Below are 15,919 nucleotides of genomic sequence, written 5' to 3' on the forward strand. Positions count from 1 at the left end.
ACACTGCAGTCCAGTGAATGCACAATACTGTATGGGCTACTTTGTGTTTGCACAAGATACATTTCTCACAAACTACCACATTATGTTTATCAATTCATCAGCTGATGAATAATTTGGATTATTTTTACTTTTGGGCTATTGTAATGATGCTTAATAGTCATTTATCAGTGTCTGAATGGACGTGTTCATTTGGGGTAAGATTGCTGGGTTACACAATTCTGCTTAATATAAAACTTGCCTGTGGTGGGTCATTTCTGTAATTTTAGCCTTCTTTTTACTTTAAAAACTTGACTTGTGTGTATGTGTACACATGTATGTGTGCAAGTGCTCATGGAAACCAGAAGAGGGAACTGGATCCTCAGGAGCTGGATACACAGTTTTACACAGCCCAACATGGGTTTTAGAAACCGACGGCTAGTCCTCCACAAGAACAGCAAGCACTGTTCACCAATGAGCTGTCCTGCTAGCCCCTTCCTTTTTCTTTTTAATTTCTCTTGAACTTCTTTTTTATTTTATGAGATGAATATTTGATCAATGTATGCAAGTACACCATGTGGATACCTGATGCCTGGAGAAGCCAGACCAGAGTATTAAATCCACTGGAACTGGAGTTACAGATGGTTTTGAGCCATGATGTAGGTTTTAAAACTCAACTCCCAGGGTCGTCTGTAAGAGCAACAGATGCCCCTAACCCCAAGCCATCTCTCCAGTCCTTCCTTTTCACCTTCTTAATAGCATATTGTACACACAAAGGTTTTAAAGCTTGAAAAAGTTCAATTTATCTATCTTGTACATGTGGCATTATCTAGAACATGTCTGCCAACATTACAAAGACTTACTGCTGGTTTTTTTTTTTTCCTTTTTGTAGTTTTTGCTCTTATATTAAGGTCTCTGATTCACTTCTATGTAGTAGAAGAGAGCTAACTTCATTGATTGGCATGTGGATATTCATACTCATCTATTTTTGTTTTAAGCTTAATTTAGTGTTTCTAGGCAAGGTTCTCTGCACCAAGAGAAACCAATACAGGTAATCTGATGCCAAAAGAAGAGGCGTGTACTAGTACTAAAGAGATGGCTGGGTGTCACAGATATTGTAAGAAGATTCTGGACTGCTTCCTTGTACATCCCCCCCCATCTACATAATTTTCTCTTTGTGGATTAACCTCCTTCTTCCTGTTTCTCCCAGTATAAAGGTAAAACTGGCTATCGATATGTTTTAAGTCCTTACAACTTCTAATTAAGACTGGCTGTTATTGCCTCGTCATAATCCTCAGCAAGCTCAAATGGTCTAGCCAAGGTCTATTTTCATCCTTGATCCTATTACATGTGGTTAAAGGAGGGATGGCTACAAGTAGGACACATCCATCATTGTGGGAAAAGCACTGAGCCTGTCAGAGAAGGGTAAGTTCTCAGAGAAGTGGACTTCCAAGAACTGGGCAAACATGTCCCTCCTGCAAGCACTCTTTGCTTCAAATTGTGTAGAAAACAGACAATGTAAAGAAAACAAAGGGGATTTTACTATAAGAGCAAAAAATTATTATAAAGATCAGTTCAGATGTTAAAAATATTAAATTTTATTTTGACAGTTAAATCATCTGAAAGGCACAATTACTGGCAGTAAAATATTAATCTTTGCAATAATGAAAGACTGTGACTTTGCTCCTATGTAGCTGATTGCTCAAAGTCACAGACACTGAACCAGTAAGTCCTTTAAAAATGTTTAAAAACACTGTATGATTTAGATTAAGTAGTTTCCAAAAGGGTTTGTGTGAGCCTTGGCCCAGAGTTTGAGGTCCTATAAATAGGTAATTATATGATCAGGGTGCTGAGTTCGTCATGAATTATGAGGTATTAGGAAGGCTGATTGGAGAATGCAGGTCACTGGATTCAAGTTTTGAATGGTGTATTTCACCTCTGAGCTCTTCTGTCTTTGCTTCCTGACATGCTTGGTCTGACATCAGCAACTCTGATCACCCATATCCTCCTGCAGCCACAATAGCTTTTCTCACCACAGGTTCACAACAGGAGCAATAGACCATGAACCAAGACCTCTAAAAATGTGAGCCAAAATAATTCCTTCTCCTTTTATTTTATTTATCTGTGCATTTATTAATTCAGGATTTCCGTTTTGAGGCAGGGTCTCACATAGCCCAGGATGGCCTTCAACTTGCTATTTTGGAACTTGAGACTGGCTTTGAATTTCTGATCCTCTCCTTTCTGCCTCCTAAATACTGGAGCTGTTCTGGAATTAAATACCCAACCCCACCCCACCTCCTCCAGCTAGGGTTAAACCCAGGGCCTTGTGCATACTGGGTAAGTACTACTGAGCTGTATTATATCTTGACCTCTCCTTCTTTAAAATAGTTTCTCTCAGGTATCTGTCACAGCCAGATAACCAACAGAAAGTTATCTTTAGAATTCTTAAGACTTGATACAGGTAAGAAGTATCAGACTTAGAAATGAAGCAATTTCCCCAAGTTCAATCACAGTTAAGTAGCAGAGTTGAGAACGTAAGCTTTTGTTAAAAACAAATAAGCAAAACTCAACACATGATTCTAGCAATCATCTCAGCAAACTGGTCCAAGGGGGGGGGGAATCTTTCATGGCACTCTCTATTAATTACATCTTGGCACTTGTTATTCACTGTTATACCACCCAGTACCTCAAGTCTGCCACAGGAGTTTCCCAATACATCTACACAAAGTAGTTAGCATGTATTTAGTAAGCTCCTAATTTACTACTTCAGCAGAAGGTACCAAAAATAGTCTGAACATCAAGCACAGCGGCACAAAGCTTTAATCACAGCATTTAGGAGGTAGAGGCTGGGGTAAAAGGAAGGTGAATTTTGGGCCAGTCTGGGTTACACAGTAAATTTCAGGTAAATCTGAGCCATATAGCAAAATCCTGTCAAAAAAAACCCCAGAATATTCATCTGCAACTTTCTTTCTTACTGTTTTTTCCCCAATGCAGCTTTCCCTAGCAATAAACTTTGACTCTATATGCATGTCTCTAGTTGTTTAAGCAGTTTGTAATTCCAGAGAATTGCTAAATATTCCTAATAATTGGTCTTAGGCTACAATCACACAGCATAAAGTCAACTTCCTCACAACTCTTTAACAGATTATGGCTTTATATTGATAGGTAAATAACTAAATTTTATTAGGAATATTTCTCACAAATAACAAATTATCCACCTATGCGCTAACACTTGTTAAAAGCCAGCTCCCTAACCAGCAGTACACTTATTTACCTGTGCTTACACCTGTAACAACTCAGATAAAAGAAAAGCACATTAGTTCTGATCTTTAACATAATTCCAGAAATAAATCGTTTTCTTATAGTAAATTCCTTTCAACAACAACAAAAAAATAAACTTTATTTCTACTAATCAAATTTTAAGTAATGTAACATTCTTTACAAATGCTTACACATTGATAATAGGCTAGAACATTAATGTATTTAGAGTCAGTTCTTTAAAAAGATGTTTCTGTTTGTTTGTTTTTTGAGACAGGGTCTCACTATGTAGCTATGGCTGATCTCTAAAACTCAGAGATCCCTTGCCTCTGCCTCCAGAGTACTGGGACTAAAGGTGTAGCCAAGATGCTCAGCCCAGTTAGGATGACATTTTCTTTCTTTCTTTCTTTTTTTTTTTTTGGTTTTTCAAGACAGGGTTTCTCTGTGTAGTCCTGGCTGTCCTGGAACTCACTCTGTAGACCAGGCTGGCCTCAAACTCAGAAATCCACCTGCCTCTGCCTCCTGAGTGCTGGGATTAAAGGCGGGCACCACCACTGCCCGGCAAGATGACGTTTTCATCAGCAAACTTAGGGTTTTTGTTGTTGTTGTTTGTTTTTAAATCCTTAGTGCTAGATAAATTTTTTTATCAGGCCTGGTCTGGTCTGGACTGAGCTTACACTAGGGTCAGCTACAACAAACCAAATCTAGTCACACACACATCAGTTAGCCAAAAGTAAGAGATTAAATTTCCAAGAACTCATGAGAATGAGAGACAATCTCTAATTCTAACTAGTTTGATAAGGTAGTTAGCTGCCTTCTGCTTTAACTTTCAGAAAAGATGTAGCCAGGGACCCCATGTGGCAGAAAAAAAGACCCAAATCCTCCAAGTTGTCCTCTGATCTACACACACGCACGCGCATGCGCACGCGCACGCACACACGTTCATGAGCACACTAAATAAATACTCCCCACAAAACAGACTAAACAAAAACAAATAAACTAACCCCCCAAAAATCCTCAAACTTAAACAACAAAATAACAAACCATCTAATCAATAAAGCCACAAAATTAAATAAATATTTCTCAAAGGAAGAAATACAAGTAGGCAATAAATATTTTAAGAAGTTGTACACACACTTAGATAACAGAGAGATAAAAAATTTAAACTACAGCAATTACCTTCACCTGAGTCAGAATGTTATCCTGAACAACACTCTAGGAGAGGGGAAAAACATCTAAATTTTGTACAGCCTAGTTCCTCCTGAACACTGGAAACATATGTACTATAAGAGTGAGGGCAATTTCAAAAACATCCAAACAACCTCAGATATGCAAATCACAATGCAAAAACACATGAAACATTAAAAAAATGGAAATTATAACTACTCTGAAATTTACTAATTTTGTACTAATGGCCCCTAATGATAGTTGACTATAAAAAAGTCCAGAAAAATAATTGAAAAGTGTGATTATAAGTGTGTACATAGAAACAAAAATGATATAAATATTCCCTTATTCATTTTATTTTTAAAAATATAATTATATCCTCCACCCCTTCCCTTTCCTTCCTCCAACACCTCCAATATCTCCCTTTGCTCAATCTTAAATTCATGACTTCTTTCTCTGTAATTGTTATTGTTACACATATTATGTTATATGTAACATATGCTCCATTTAGTGCTACTTGTATGAATATGATTTCAGGACTGACCCTGAAATAACCAATCAGGGGACTTGTCCCTAGAGAAGATTATTTCTCTCATTTACAGCATTCTTTAGTTGGCTGTAGTTCTTTGTACAGGGATTGGACATTATGAGATTTCTCCCTTCTATGTTGGATCTGAACAAAAGAACCACTGCAACCCCCATGCATGCACACATCCAGAAACACTGGATGAAAATTCAGCAAGTCAAGGCTGGAGAGAGAGCGCAGAGGTTAACAGCACTGACTGTTCTTCCAGAGGTCCTGAGTTCAGTTCCCAGCAATCACATGGTGGCTCACAACCATCTGTAATGGGATCTGATGCCCTCTTCTGGTATGTCTGAAGAGAACTACAGTGTTCTCACATACATTAAATAAATAAATAAATCTTTTTAAAAAGATAAATAAAAAACTCAGCAAGTCAAAGAAAAGGCCCCATGGAGAGTTCTACCAACAGAATGGGCAAAAGAATGGATTGAAGACAAGAGAGAGGTATAATCCAAAAGATGAAGACAATGACAATATATTATTATAATATATTAATATACATAGATATATTAATAAGGAAACACAAACAAAACATTTGTGATCTATAGGACACTGTGAAAAAACTAAATTCACGAATCATGGGCATAAGAGAGAACTGCACACAAAAGGTACAAAAAACATTTTCAATAAAATAAAATTCAAAAAAGGGGTAAGGTATCCTTATTTGTAGATTATATTATTCTATATAAAATACACTGAAGATTCTTAGTGAGAACTGATCAGTAGAGTGGCAGACAATAAAAATATCACACAAAAATCAGTAATCTTTCTATGTGTCACAACAAATACGGTGAAGAAAAAAGAAACAACTCTCCAACAGATAAGATGAAGGAGGGCAATGTTGTTGTAGAAGACATGGGAGAGGGGCACTAGACAGAAAAGGTTACACAAGTTTCCAAAAATCTGGTTTCCATGAAAGAAATTTTGTGTGGTAGAAAAGAAAAAGAACCCCAGGGGTACCCTTTTTGGAACTCCTCCCTTCTCAGAAGTCTAACTTGTTTTAAATATATGTTTGTCCTGTTCAAAACAGGAAGACACAAAGAATAAAGAAACAGCAGAGGCAGGAGTTCAACTTGCTTATGAGCAATGAAGCGGCAGCCTCCTCAGAACTGTGGCCCTGACTCACAGCGCACAGACTTAGCAAGCAAAAAGACAAGGGTCAGATTTTCCAGAATATAAAATCGAAAAAAGAAATCTTACTGTTGAATAATCTGTCCTCATCAGAATACTTTGTGGTACTAAAAAGGCAAATAATCTCCACAAAAGCTTTAAATTGTGGGAAAATAAGAGGATTAAAAAATAACTTTTTGTGTGTGCTTCGAACACTTCTAATGTCTTCCAATATGCCAAAATGCCAATCTTTTACATACCTTTGGATGTTATGGCTATATTCAAAGATTTACTTAAGACAAATTTCTTAGTCCAGAATTTTTGAAACAGCATTACAATAAAATTTTCAATGAATATGAGAAATTATTTCATTTAAAAAAATGTATGCCAAAGCAAGAATCACTGAAGCTTCTTAATGGAGACAAGATACAACTTTATAATTAGATGACGTTTAGTAGTAAATCTGAGAACCTTAAATCAATGACAAATCTATTGACACAAAAGTTGTAACATACAGTTTGGGGTATTTTATATATTTTCAATGTATTTATGGCCAACCCCCAAGAGAGGAAGTCCATCTTGGACATTCTCAAAACCTACACCTCTCATTTAGTTCTTTGGAAAATTTCAGAGCAGGACCACAGATAGGCGGTTTAACAGTGAGGAAAAAGAAGATCCACTTAAACAGATTTGAAGAGACTAGCTCGGCAAAATGCCAAATATACAATAAACAACTACAAGCCTCAATCCAAACTCCTCATCTCCTGCTAGCTCTTCAACATCAGACACTCTTTTTCATGAGGGACATTACTGCTAATCTGCTAAATCCATGGTTCTTCATTTGTATTTTTGAGTCCAGACCAGACTGCAAGTGTTGCTGCTTGCACACTAGAGCCCGCATGGGCTTTTCCCTGCTCCTTGTATCATGGCAGAATGCAAAGACTCCATCAGCTACAGGAACTCTGAACAAAGCTGGGTTCATGAAGGAAAAGATACAGATGAGAGTTGTATAGAGAAAAGGGCATTGATCGTAGCAGGTGACACCTATATTCACGCACCTGTTTGGTGAGGATATCACACAGAATGGCATGCAGCACACATCTGACATGCTAAAGTGACAGTGCCCAAAGAGTTCTGTTGGGAGATCTGAGGGGGGACTATTTGTACAGATGAGCTTCAGGAGCATAAAACTGATGTGAAAATTTCTTGATACTGAAACTTGCAACATCTTGAAAATGTGCTTTCACAAGGTCCTAAAGAAAATGTGAATTTGTTTTTTACAGTTTTCTAGAACTCTTTGACATGTGATTTTTCTGAGACTGTGGACCTGGATATATTGAAAGGTATTTGTTAATTTTACTTTTGAAAGTACTGCAAAACAGCAGAGCTAGTAGTGATACTTTGCATTTTATTTCAACTCCACTTACAGGTTTTTCTCTTCTAATTCTCAAAATAACCATTTCTTTCAAATGGTTTAATGTGTACAAAAAAGGAATTACTATAGTAGTCCACTGCTATTACCTAATGCTGAGTTTTTGCAAAAAACAAAAAACCCAAACCAACCAACCAACCAACCAAACAAACAAACAAAAAAACAAAACCAAGAATGCTTACATATAATTAAAATGCTTCAGATTACAGACTTAAAGGCAAACCACTCCTTTGTACTCAATTATGTAATAGGGTGCCACGTAAGCTGGAACTACTGGAGCTGTTTTCTATGCTTTCTTACATAATATTGATCTTATTCATTAAGATGACTCTTAGCTTTGGCAGATCTATAAATGATCCGAATTATGCTAAAACCATGCTGGTGTGTGTGTGTGTGTGTGTGTGTGTGTGTGTGTGTGTGTAAGGGGCTTTGCAGGGGTTCTTTCTTAAATTATTCCAGTATAACAGGCATGAAATGGAATAATAAAACTTTGGCCTTTCTTAGGAAGGGTTTCTAATCGTAAGTGTCCAATGTGGAAAATGTAAAAAGCCCTTGTGATGGTCTGAGCGAGAACAACTCCCATAGGCTCATATATTTGAGTGCTTGGTTCCAGCTGGTGGAACTGTTTGGGAAGGACTAAGAGGTACGGCTGTGTTGGAGGAGTATGTCACTAGAGAGCTTAGAGACTTTGTCATGCTCAGTTTCTCTCACTCTGCCTCCTACTTGCAGACAAGATTTAAGTTCCTAGCTACTGTCCCAGAGCCAGGTGCTTGCTGTCACACTCCCCACCATGATGGTCATGAAACTTCTGAAACTTTAGCCAGCCCCCAAATAAATGCTTTACTTTATAAATAGCTTTGGCCATGGTGTATCTTCACAGCAACAGAGAAGTAAGACAGCTCTGTGCAAATTATTATACAGTAAATGATTAGTTTTCAAAAGTAACTGAATGGCTCAAATGGTGGTGGGATGTCTCAAAGGGTAAAATAACTGCTGTGCAAACCTGATGACTTGAACTTGATCCTGGCTTCTAAAATTGTCCTTTGATTCCCTGTGGTATGAGTGCACCCATGAGTGCATGCACATGCACACACACAAATATTAATAAATAAAATAATTAAAAGTATTTTTAAAAGGTAACTTATTTTTCTGGTGACCTTAGCAAGGAACATCTCCAAGTCCATCTACATAAAGTTATCTGAATGATAGCTGTCTATTTTGGTGATATACAGATTACAAGTAACAACTAAGTAGAGTATGCCAGTGCCAATTCAACATAGCAATTAAGAAATCTACATAATTATTCTTTGCTATCCTGTCTAACCAAATTACTCATTGGTCAATAAAACAAACCTTTAAACAGGTGTTTTAGCAAGACCTGAGGTCTCCTTCAACAGGTGTAAGTCAGAAAGCTCACTCTAGAAAATACAGACAATTTTATTTTGTTTAATTTAAATGAAAGTATATAATACTTTCTTTTGAGGCTGTCTTTATGGGAATTCATGAAAAATAACTCATAATTTGAACAGAAATAGAAAACAACATTTTGATCCTGAAATAATCACTTAGGTAAGCTGGGCAGAGCCAAGCATTCTAGACTTTGTGTTCTAGTGCTGTGTGCCCTGTGAAAACAACAAAATGGAATGTGTGTGTCCTTGCTGAACTAGTTCTTAGAATGCCAAACAACAAAACAGTTTCCACTTTGGCAATCATAGGGTAGCATTAGAGATTTTCATAAGGAAGATGTGGGTGTGTGATGTGTCAAAGAAAACAAAGGATGTTACTACTGTACTAGCAGCTGAAGATAGGTAAGACTTTCTGGTTTTGTCTTTAAACCAATGTTAACACAAAATTGAAAAGTTGCATTTTATGTATGATCATGTAATAAATGCATACTTAGATTATTACACTGGAATTGGTTTCCTTTTATGTTATGAAGATTCAATTTTTACTTACGACAGTTACTTACTATGATTCTTTTTAACACATTAACAAATGTGGTAGGGCCAGGGAGCTGGCTCAGTGTGTACAAGCATTTGCTGTGGAAGCCCGACAGCCTTAGCTCAAGGTGGAAGGAGAGAACAGACTCCCCAAATTGCCCTCTGATCTCCACATATGCACCATGGCATATATGTGGCATATGGCGCATGTGTACACATACACACACTAAAAAAAGAATTATTAAAAATGGAGAGATGTATACAGTTAGTTTATTAATATTACAGAAGTATCTTCATTCTGGAGGAAAGTGAATATTAGAGTAGCAGGCTTTGTAATTTAAAGTAAAATTTAAAAAACTTAAAAAGGCAAACAGGGCTGGTGAAATGGCTCAACACTTCAGAGCACTTCCTGCTTTATCAAAGTCAGAGTCTGTGTCCTAGCATCCACGTAAGGTAGATGTGGTGTTAGACCTGTTACTCCAGCTCCAAAGGACCTGATGCCTGCTTCTAGCTTCCTTTGGTACCCACATATACATGGACATGAAAAAATAAAATAAAACTTTAAAAAAAAGAAAAATAACCAATGCTGATGAGGATGTGGACAAATGGCACCTTACGATTGCTGGTGGGCAAACTAGCACAGTCGCTGTTAAAATCAGCACACAGGTTTCTCAAAACACTAAAAATAGACCTCCATATGATCATCTGTACTTCCTTAGGGATTTACTCAAAGAACTCATCAACACGACACACAGATATTCTATATCAATGTTTATTACAGCACTATTCAAACAGCTAAGTTACAGTCCAACCCTGGGTAAAGAAAATGTATACTTTATATATATATATATATAAATAAAAAACTGGTTATCCAATGGTCAGCCCTGTAAACATATATACAAGTAACATTAGGTAGACTGAGCAAGTCATATTTTATGAATATAGATGTGTGTATACATCTATATATGAATGTAACAATAGTAATGAAAAATAATGCTATTAACTTGAAAGAGAATAAGGAGGCATATATATGGGAGGTTTTGGAGGGAGGTAATGGAAGGGAGAAATGATGTAATTATATTATGATCTCAAAAATGAAAGAAAAAATTATACTTACAACATTTAACAAAAAGAAAGTGTGGTATATACATAATGGAATTATTTTTCAGCAAGAAGAATAATGAAGCCATGTCATTTATAGAAAAATAGATGCAACTGGAGAAAATGAGTTAAGTCAACATCAGAAGGACAAATACTGTATGTTTCCTTTCTTTGGTTCCTAAGCTTTACCCTGATACATAAAATCATGTGTATAGAGACATGGCAGTAAAAGTGAAACCATCTGGGGATTAGTGGGAGGGAGAATGGTGAGAAATTAGAGGGTAGGAAGGTATAAAGGGTGGAATATGTTCACACCTACGTATATATATAATACACTACTATGGACAAAGAATATACACAATGAAAATTTTTAAAAAAAGAAATCAAATGCGAAAGGAACTTAAAATCAGATCAGGACAATGTATTAACTCTTCCTAGGCACATGCATATAGGCACACCAAGAATCACAGGTCCTGCCAGGTGTGGTGTACACCTTTAGTTTCAGAACTCAGGAAACAGAGGCCAGTAGATCTCCATGAGTTCAAGGCCAGCCTGGTCCACATAGTGAACTCCAGAACAGTCAGGGCTAAGTACCAAAACCCTGTCTCAAACAAAATGAAACAAACAAGGAAACAAATAACAAGTCTGACAGCATAAGTCATCCATTCTAATTCTTATTGTCTCATAAGAAATGCTATACTTTTGAAGGAGCTAGAAGTGGAGTTGTTCAGATCTCATACAAACCTTTTTGAGTTCCATTAAATAAAAAAAATGTGCCCATGGTCTGAAAACAGATGCATGAACTAGCGCTAAGTTCACATTCTCAACACACAAAGAAAGTTCTTTGAAACATTTTAGCAACTTCTCTCATGTATGACTCATATAAACTCACAGAAGGTAGTAATATAAAGATTTTATTTAAAAATGATACTGATTTTCAATGGAACTGGAGAAAAATACCATGGAGTCATATAGAAATCTTTTAATATCAGCTCACAAGAACTTGGGGCTTCAAAGCATAAAACCATCTAAAAATCATGTGAATGGGCTGGTGAGATGGCTCAGTGGTTAAGAGCACCAACTGCTCTTCAGGAGGTCATGAGTTCAAATCCCAGCAACCACATGGTGGCTCACAACCATCCCTAATGAGATCTGATACCCTCATATGGGTGTCTGAAGACAACTACAGTGTACTTTGGGCCAGAGCGAGTGGGAGCCTGGAATGAGCAGAGGTCTTGGGGGGTGGTGGGGGGAGGGGGAGACACAGAGCAAGAGGGAGAAGGGAAGGGGAAAAAAAAATCATGCTGAACCTAATTTACACATAATGTTTTAAATAAAAGAAATTCCTGGGCCAGGCATGTTGGGGTGCAGCATTCAGGAAGCAGAGACAAGGCAGAACTCCGAAAATTCAAGGCAACCTGGTCTACATCACAAGTTCCAGGCCAGCCAGGGCTACACAGTGAGACTTGATCACAAACAAACAAACAAACAAATGAAATACTAAGTCAAAAGTTGATTGTAAACTTTACAGCATTATGTTTTCAAAGTATTTAGTTAAAAATAATCAAATATGTTGCATATATCTCAAATAAAGATTTGATTCTTTTAGTCATGAATGAGCACCTACAACAACATATTAAATCAGAGAGTTATTGATATTTGACCTCTTTGAAACTGCAAAGAATGGTAACTTCATACAGTTCAGTAAAACAAAAACAAACAAGCATTTTCTTCATTGCTAGGATGCGAGAGAGAAAAACAAGCTTCCTGGCTCTTCATAAAAGTTAGCAAACTTGGACTGTGTGTTTCCAGGGACAGAGGTGGTCAAAAGCAAATAACCAAGTAACACACATAAGATACTACATAGTTTAGAGGATAATTCAAATAGTTAAGGGAACAGAGACTATAGGGCAATTGCTATACCACACTGGCAGTCAGAGATCTCAGTGTTAAGATTACAATGGTATTACAGGATTCTCAGTTTGTTCTATAATGACAGAATCTGGTCATCAACCTAAGTTGGCATAACAACCACTGCCCTGACTAAACTTGCAACCAGTCTATACTGAGTAAATAAGGACACATCATCAAAATAAAATCCCCATTGCTGTTACTGGTCTCATTTCACATGCAACCCAAGTCTGTGAAAACAGTTTGGTGTAGTTTATATCTGAAATGATCCCCGAAGATGCATGTAAAGTTTTGGTCCCTGCTTGTGACTGCTGAGAGATGGTAGACCCTTTATGAAGAAAGGCCTACTTGAGAGGAGGCAAGATTACTGAGGGCTCACCTTGAAGAAACTTCTTAACAGCCTCTAAAAATCCTGTTTTGCTTCCTCTACTTTTAAAATTTCCTTTATTTCATCCTACAACTGTTTTGCTTGAATATATGTATGTGTACCATGTGGATGCCAGGTTCCTGGGAGACCGGAAGAGGGCACTGGATCCCTTGGAACTGGAGTCATCAGAGGCTGTGAGCCACTATGCAGGAGCCTGGGTCCTCTGTAGGAGCAACAAGTGCTCTTAACCACTAACCCATCCCTGCAGCATCTTGACTATTGTGAGGGAAGTTGCTTCTGCCCATGCTCCTACCACAGTGCTGCCTTGTCAGAGGCCCAAGAGCAATGGGACAGATGATCAAAAGCTGAAACACCCTAAACTGTACACCAAAACAAACCTTTCTTTCATATGAATCACTTATCTCATTTTGTCAGTGATAGAAAACTAACTCTCACACTAACTTTTTTAATCCTTTTCAGTTTAAGAAAGATTTATACGTAAGACCAAATATAATGGCAAACAATTTCTTCTTACATCTTCTGAAGAACCTGGGACATCACAACACCATTTGTTAAATCTTCCACGGTCTGGCATGGTGTATCCACATTAAACGTCTGGATCTAAAGGAAGAAAATATCTAATGGTTAATAATAAATATATTAAGGTTTTTATATTTGTGTGATTATCTGAGGATTGAAAACAAATTTAAAAGATAATCATAATTTTCTTCCCATATAGATAAAGGAGAAATAGTAGACATTGGTTGGCTTCTCATCATATTACTCACAGATGATGGCCTAAGAAGATGACTGTCCTTCAGTGCCTCTACCAGTGACAACTGACTAAAGAATAAAAAGGGCAAGGACAGTATGGAACAAAGAGATATTTGTTGAAGAGCAGGATCAATTTCTTATTAATGTGAACATTTGTGTTATATCACTTACAGTAGCAGCCATTACTTAAGAGAATAATATCTTTATCATTTTATCATTATTGTTTGAGTACAGGTGTTTGTGAAACTGTATGCATGTGGAGGTCAATGTAGGAGTTGGTTCTCTTCTTCTACCATGTGGGTCCAAGGGACATCACGAGACTTGGTGACAGGCACCTTTATTGACTCAGCCATCCCACCAGGCCAGAAATAGTCTTAAGGGCTATGTAATGGGCAATGGAAAACAGAGAGGAGGGATACAAAGAACTAAGTCTTCGAGATAAACGTTAACCAATGAACTTAAAATATGGGATCTCCTATTATGTAGAATAAATTTATTACTTAAGCCAAGCCAGGTTGAGATTTCTGGTACTCAATGGCAAACATATCTTTATATGGATATAGAATTCATATCATCGGGCTGGAGAGATGGCTCAGTGGTTAAGAGAACTGGCTGTTCTTCCAGAGGTCCTGAGTTCAATTCCCAGCAACCACATGGTGGCTCACAACCATCTGTAATGGGATCGGATGCCCTCTTCTGGTGTGTCTTACGACAGACAATGACAGTGTACTCACATACATAAAATAAATAAATCTTTAAAAAAAAAAAAGAATTCATATCATCATATTGTCATCATTATGTTGGATACTCAATTCATTTTAATTTCAAATATATACTGAATCACAACCAACTCTGTATTAGTTAAGAGAAATTTTAGAAATGAACCTAAGCAGGGCTTAGGGGCACACACCTGTAATTCTAGTGTTTGGAAAGTGAAGATAGAAGTTCAGTGGTTCAAGGCCACCTTGGACCAAAAAAGAAAAAAAAAAAAAAAAAAACAAGTGCAGCTTACAGTGATAACCAGTAGTCCAACCTGGATTTAAAAGGAAATAACTCACTGAGGATAGACAGATAAAGGCCATCCTGGTACAGAGCTCTTAATGTATTATGTAAGTATTGTGGGATGGATAGACAAAGATTTCAGCTGAGATCATGATTTTTTTTTTTGTTTTTTTTGTTTTTTTGTTTTTTGAGACAGGGTTTCTCTGTGTAGCCCTCCCTGGCTGTCCTGGAACTCACTCTGTAGACCAGGCTGGCCTCGAACTCAGAAATCCGCCTGCCTCTGCCTCCTAAGTGCTGGGATTAAAGGCGTGCGCCACCACCGCCCGGCAAGATCATGATATGTTGTAGGGATGAGACAAAGCCTGGTATGGATAGATGGAAATTATAGGAAGAAATGGCACACAGAGGAATATAAAATATTGTGAAAGACAGAACTAAAGAAAGAAGTATTGTTTGGCAAGACTTAATAAGCCACACTGGAATTTATCCTAAGAGTAACAGTAGTTTGTAAGTAAAGGATTTCAAGCAAGAAAGATCTGAACTGCACAAACCAAACTGGATACAATATTAAGGAAACACTGGAGGGAAAGAGACAGGAAACCCTGCTGCGGCAGTCTGTAACACTGACAAGGCTCACCAAGATAGCGACAATGGAAACACTGAGATAACACCCAGGTGACCACCTATCTTTCTTATTATTGGGTTAGAGAAAAATAGCCAGATTAATGTATATACTCATTTTAAAGTTTTTTTTTAAAAAAACATACATTGCCAAATAAGTCATGAAGCAATTTACTGTTACTATAAACCATGAAGCAATTTACTGTTACTAAAAAGGGGTAAATATCTGTTTCTTTGTACCATACCATCCATAAAAGTCAGGGTCTCAATTATCCCAGGGTACCCTCCAACTCATTATGTATCAGAGGTCATGGTGACCTTGAGCTCCTGATTCTCTTGCCTCTATTCCTAAGTGCTGAGAAACTATCTATTAACAAACAGTACAGTTATAACTTCCTATTTTATATAGGACAGAAGTCTTCCAGTTACTGAGTAGGCTGAAGAAGAGGACTCTAAATTCAGTGCCAGTCCTGAAATATCGTGAGACTCCGTGAGGTAGGGCTTATAAGAAAATGAATAAAGAGCACAAATCAAACAAGTGAGCATCATCTCAGGTCTGAACTTAAACTTTAGTCTACCTGCAACTGCCTCCACTCTGGTTAGGTTAAAGAAAATAAAGCACCCGTTTTCATTTTATAAGTGCTAAATGAATGGCCCATTTAAAGGCAATCTGTTTC

The 15,919-nt window shown here is 37.3% G+C and overlaps 1 protein-coding gene across 1 annotated transcript in view; it reads right to left on the bottom strand.

Annotated features, from left to right (window-relative positions):
• Hook3 (hook microtubule tethering protein 3) overlaps window positions 1-15,919 on the bottom strand; it is an 83,329-nt gene that overhangs the window by 60,926 nt on the left and 6,484 nt on the right. Inside the window, exon 2 of the mRNA XM_028768208.1 lies at window positions 13,381-13,466. Within this exon, the coding sequence (XP_028624041.1) occupies window positions 13,381-13,466 (86 nt within the window). The remainder of the gene's footprint in view (window positions 1-13,380; window positions 13,467-15,919) is intronic.

This window comes from Grammomys surdaster, unplaced genomic scaffold (assembly GCF_004785775.1).
Source record: "Grammomys surdaster isolate TR1022 unplaced genomic scaffold, NIH_TR_1.0 185, whole genome shotgun sequence".
Lineage (NCBI taxonomy): Eukaryota > Metazoa > Chordata > Mammalia > Rodentia > Muridae > Grammomys > Grammomys surdaster.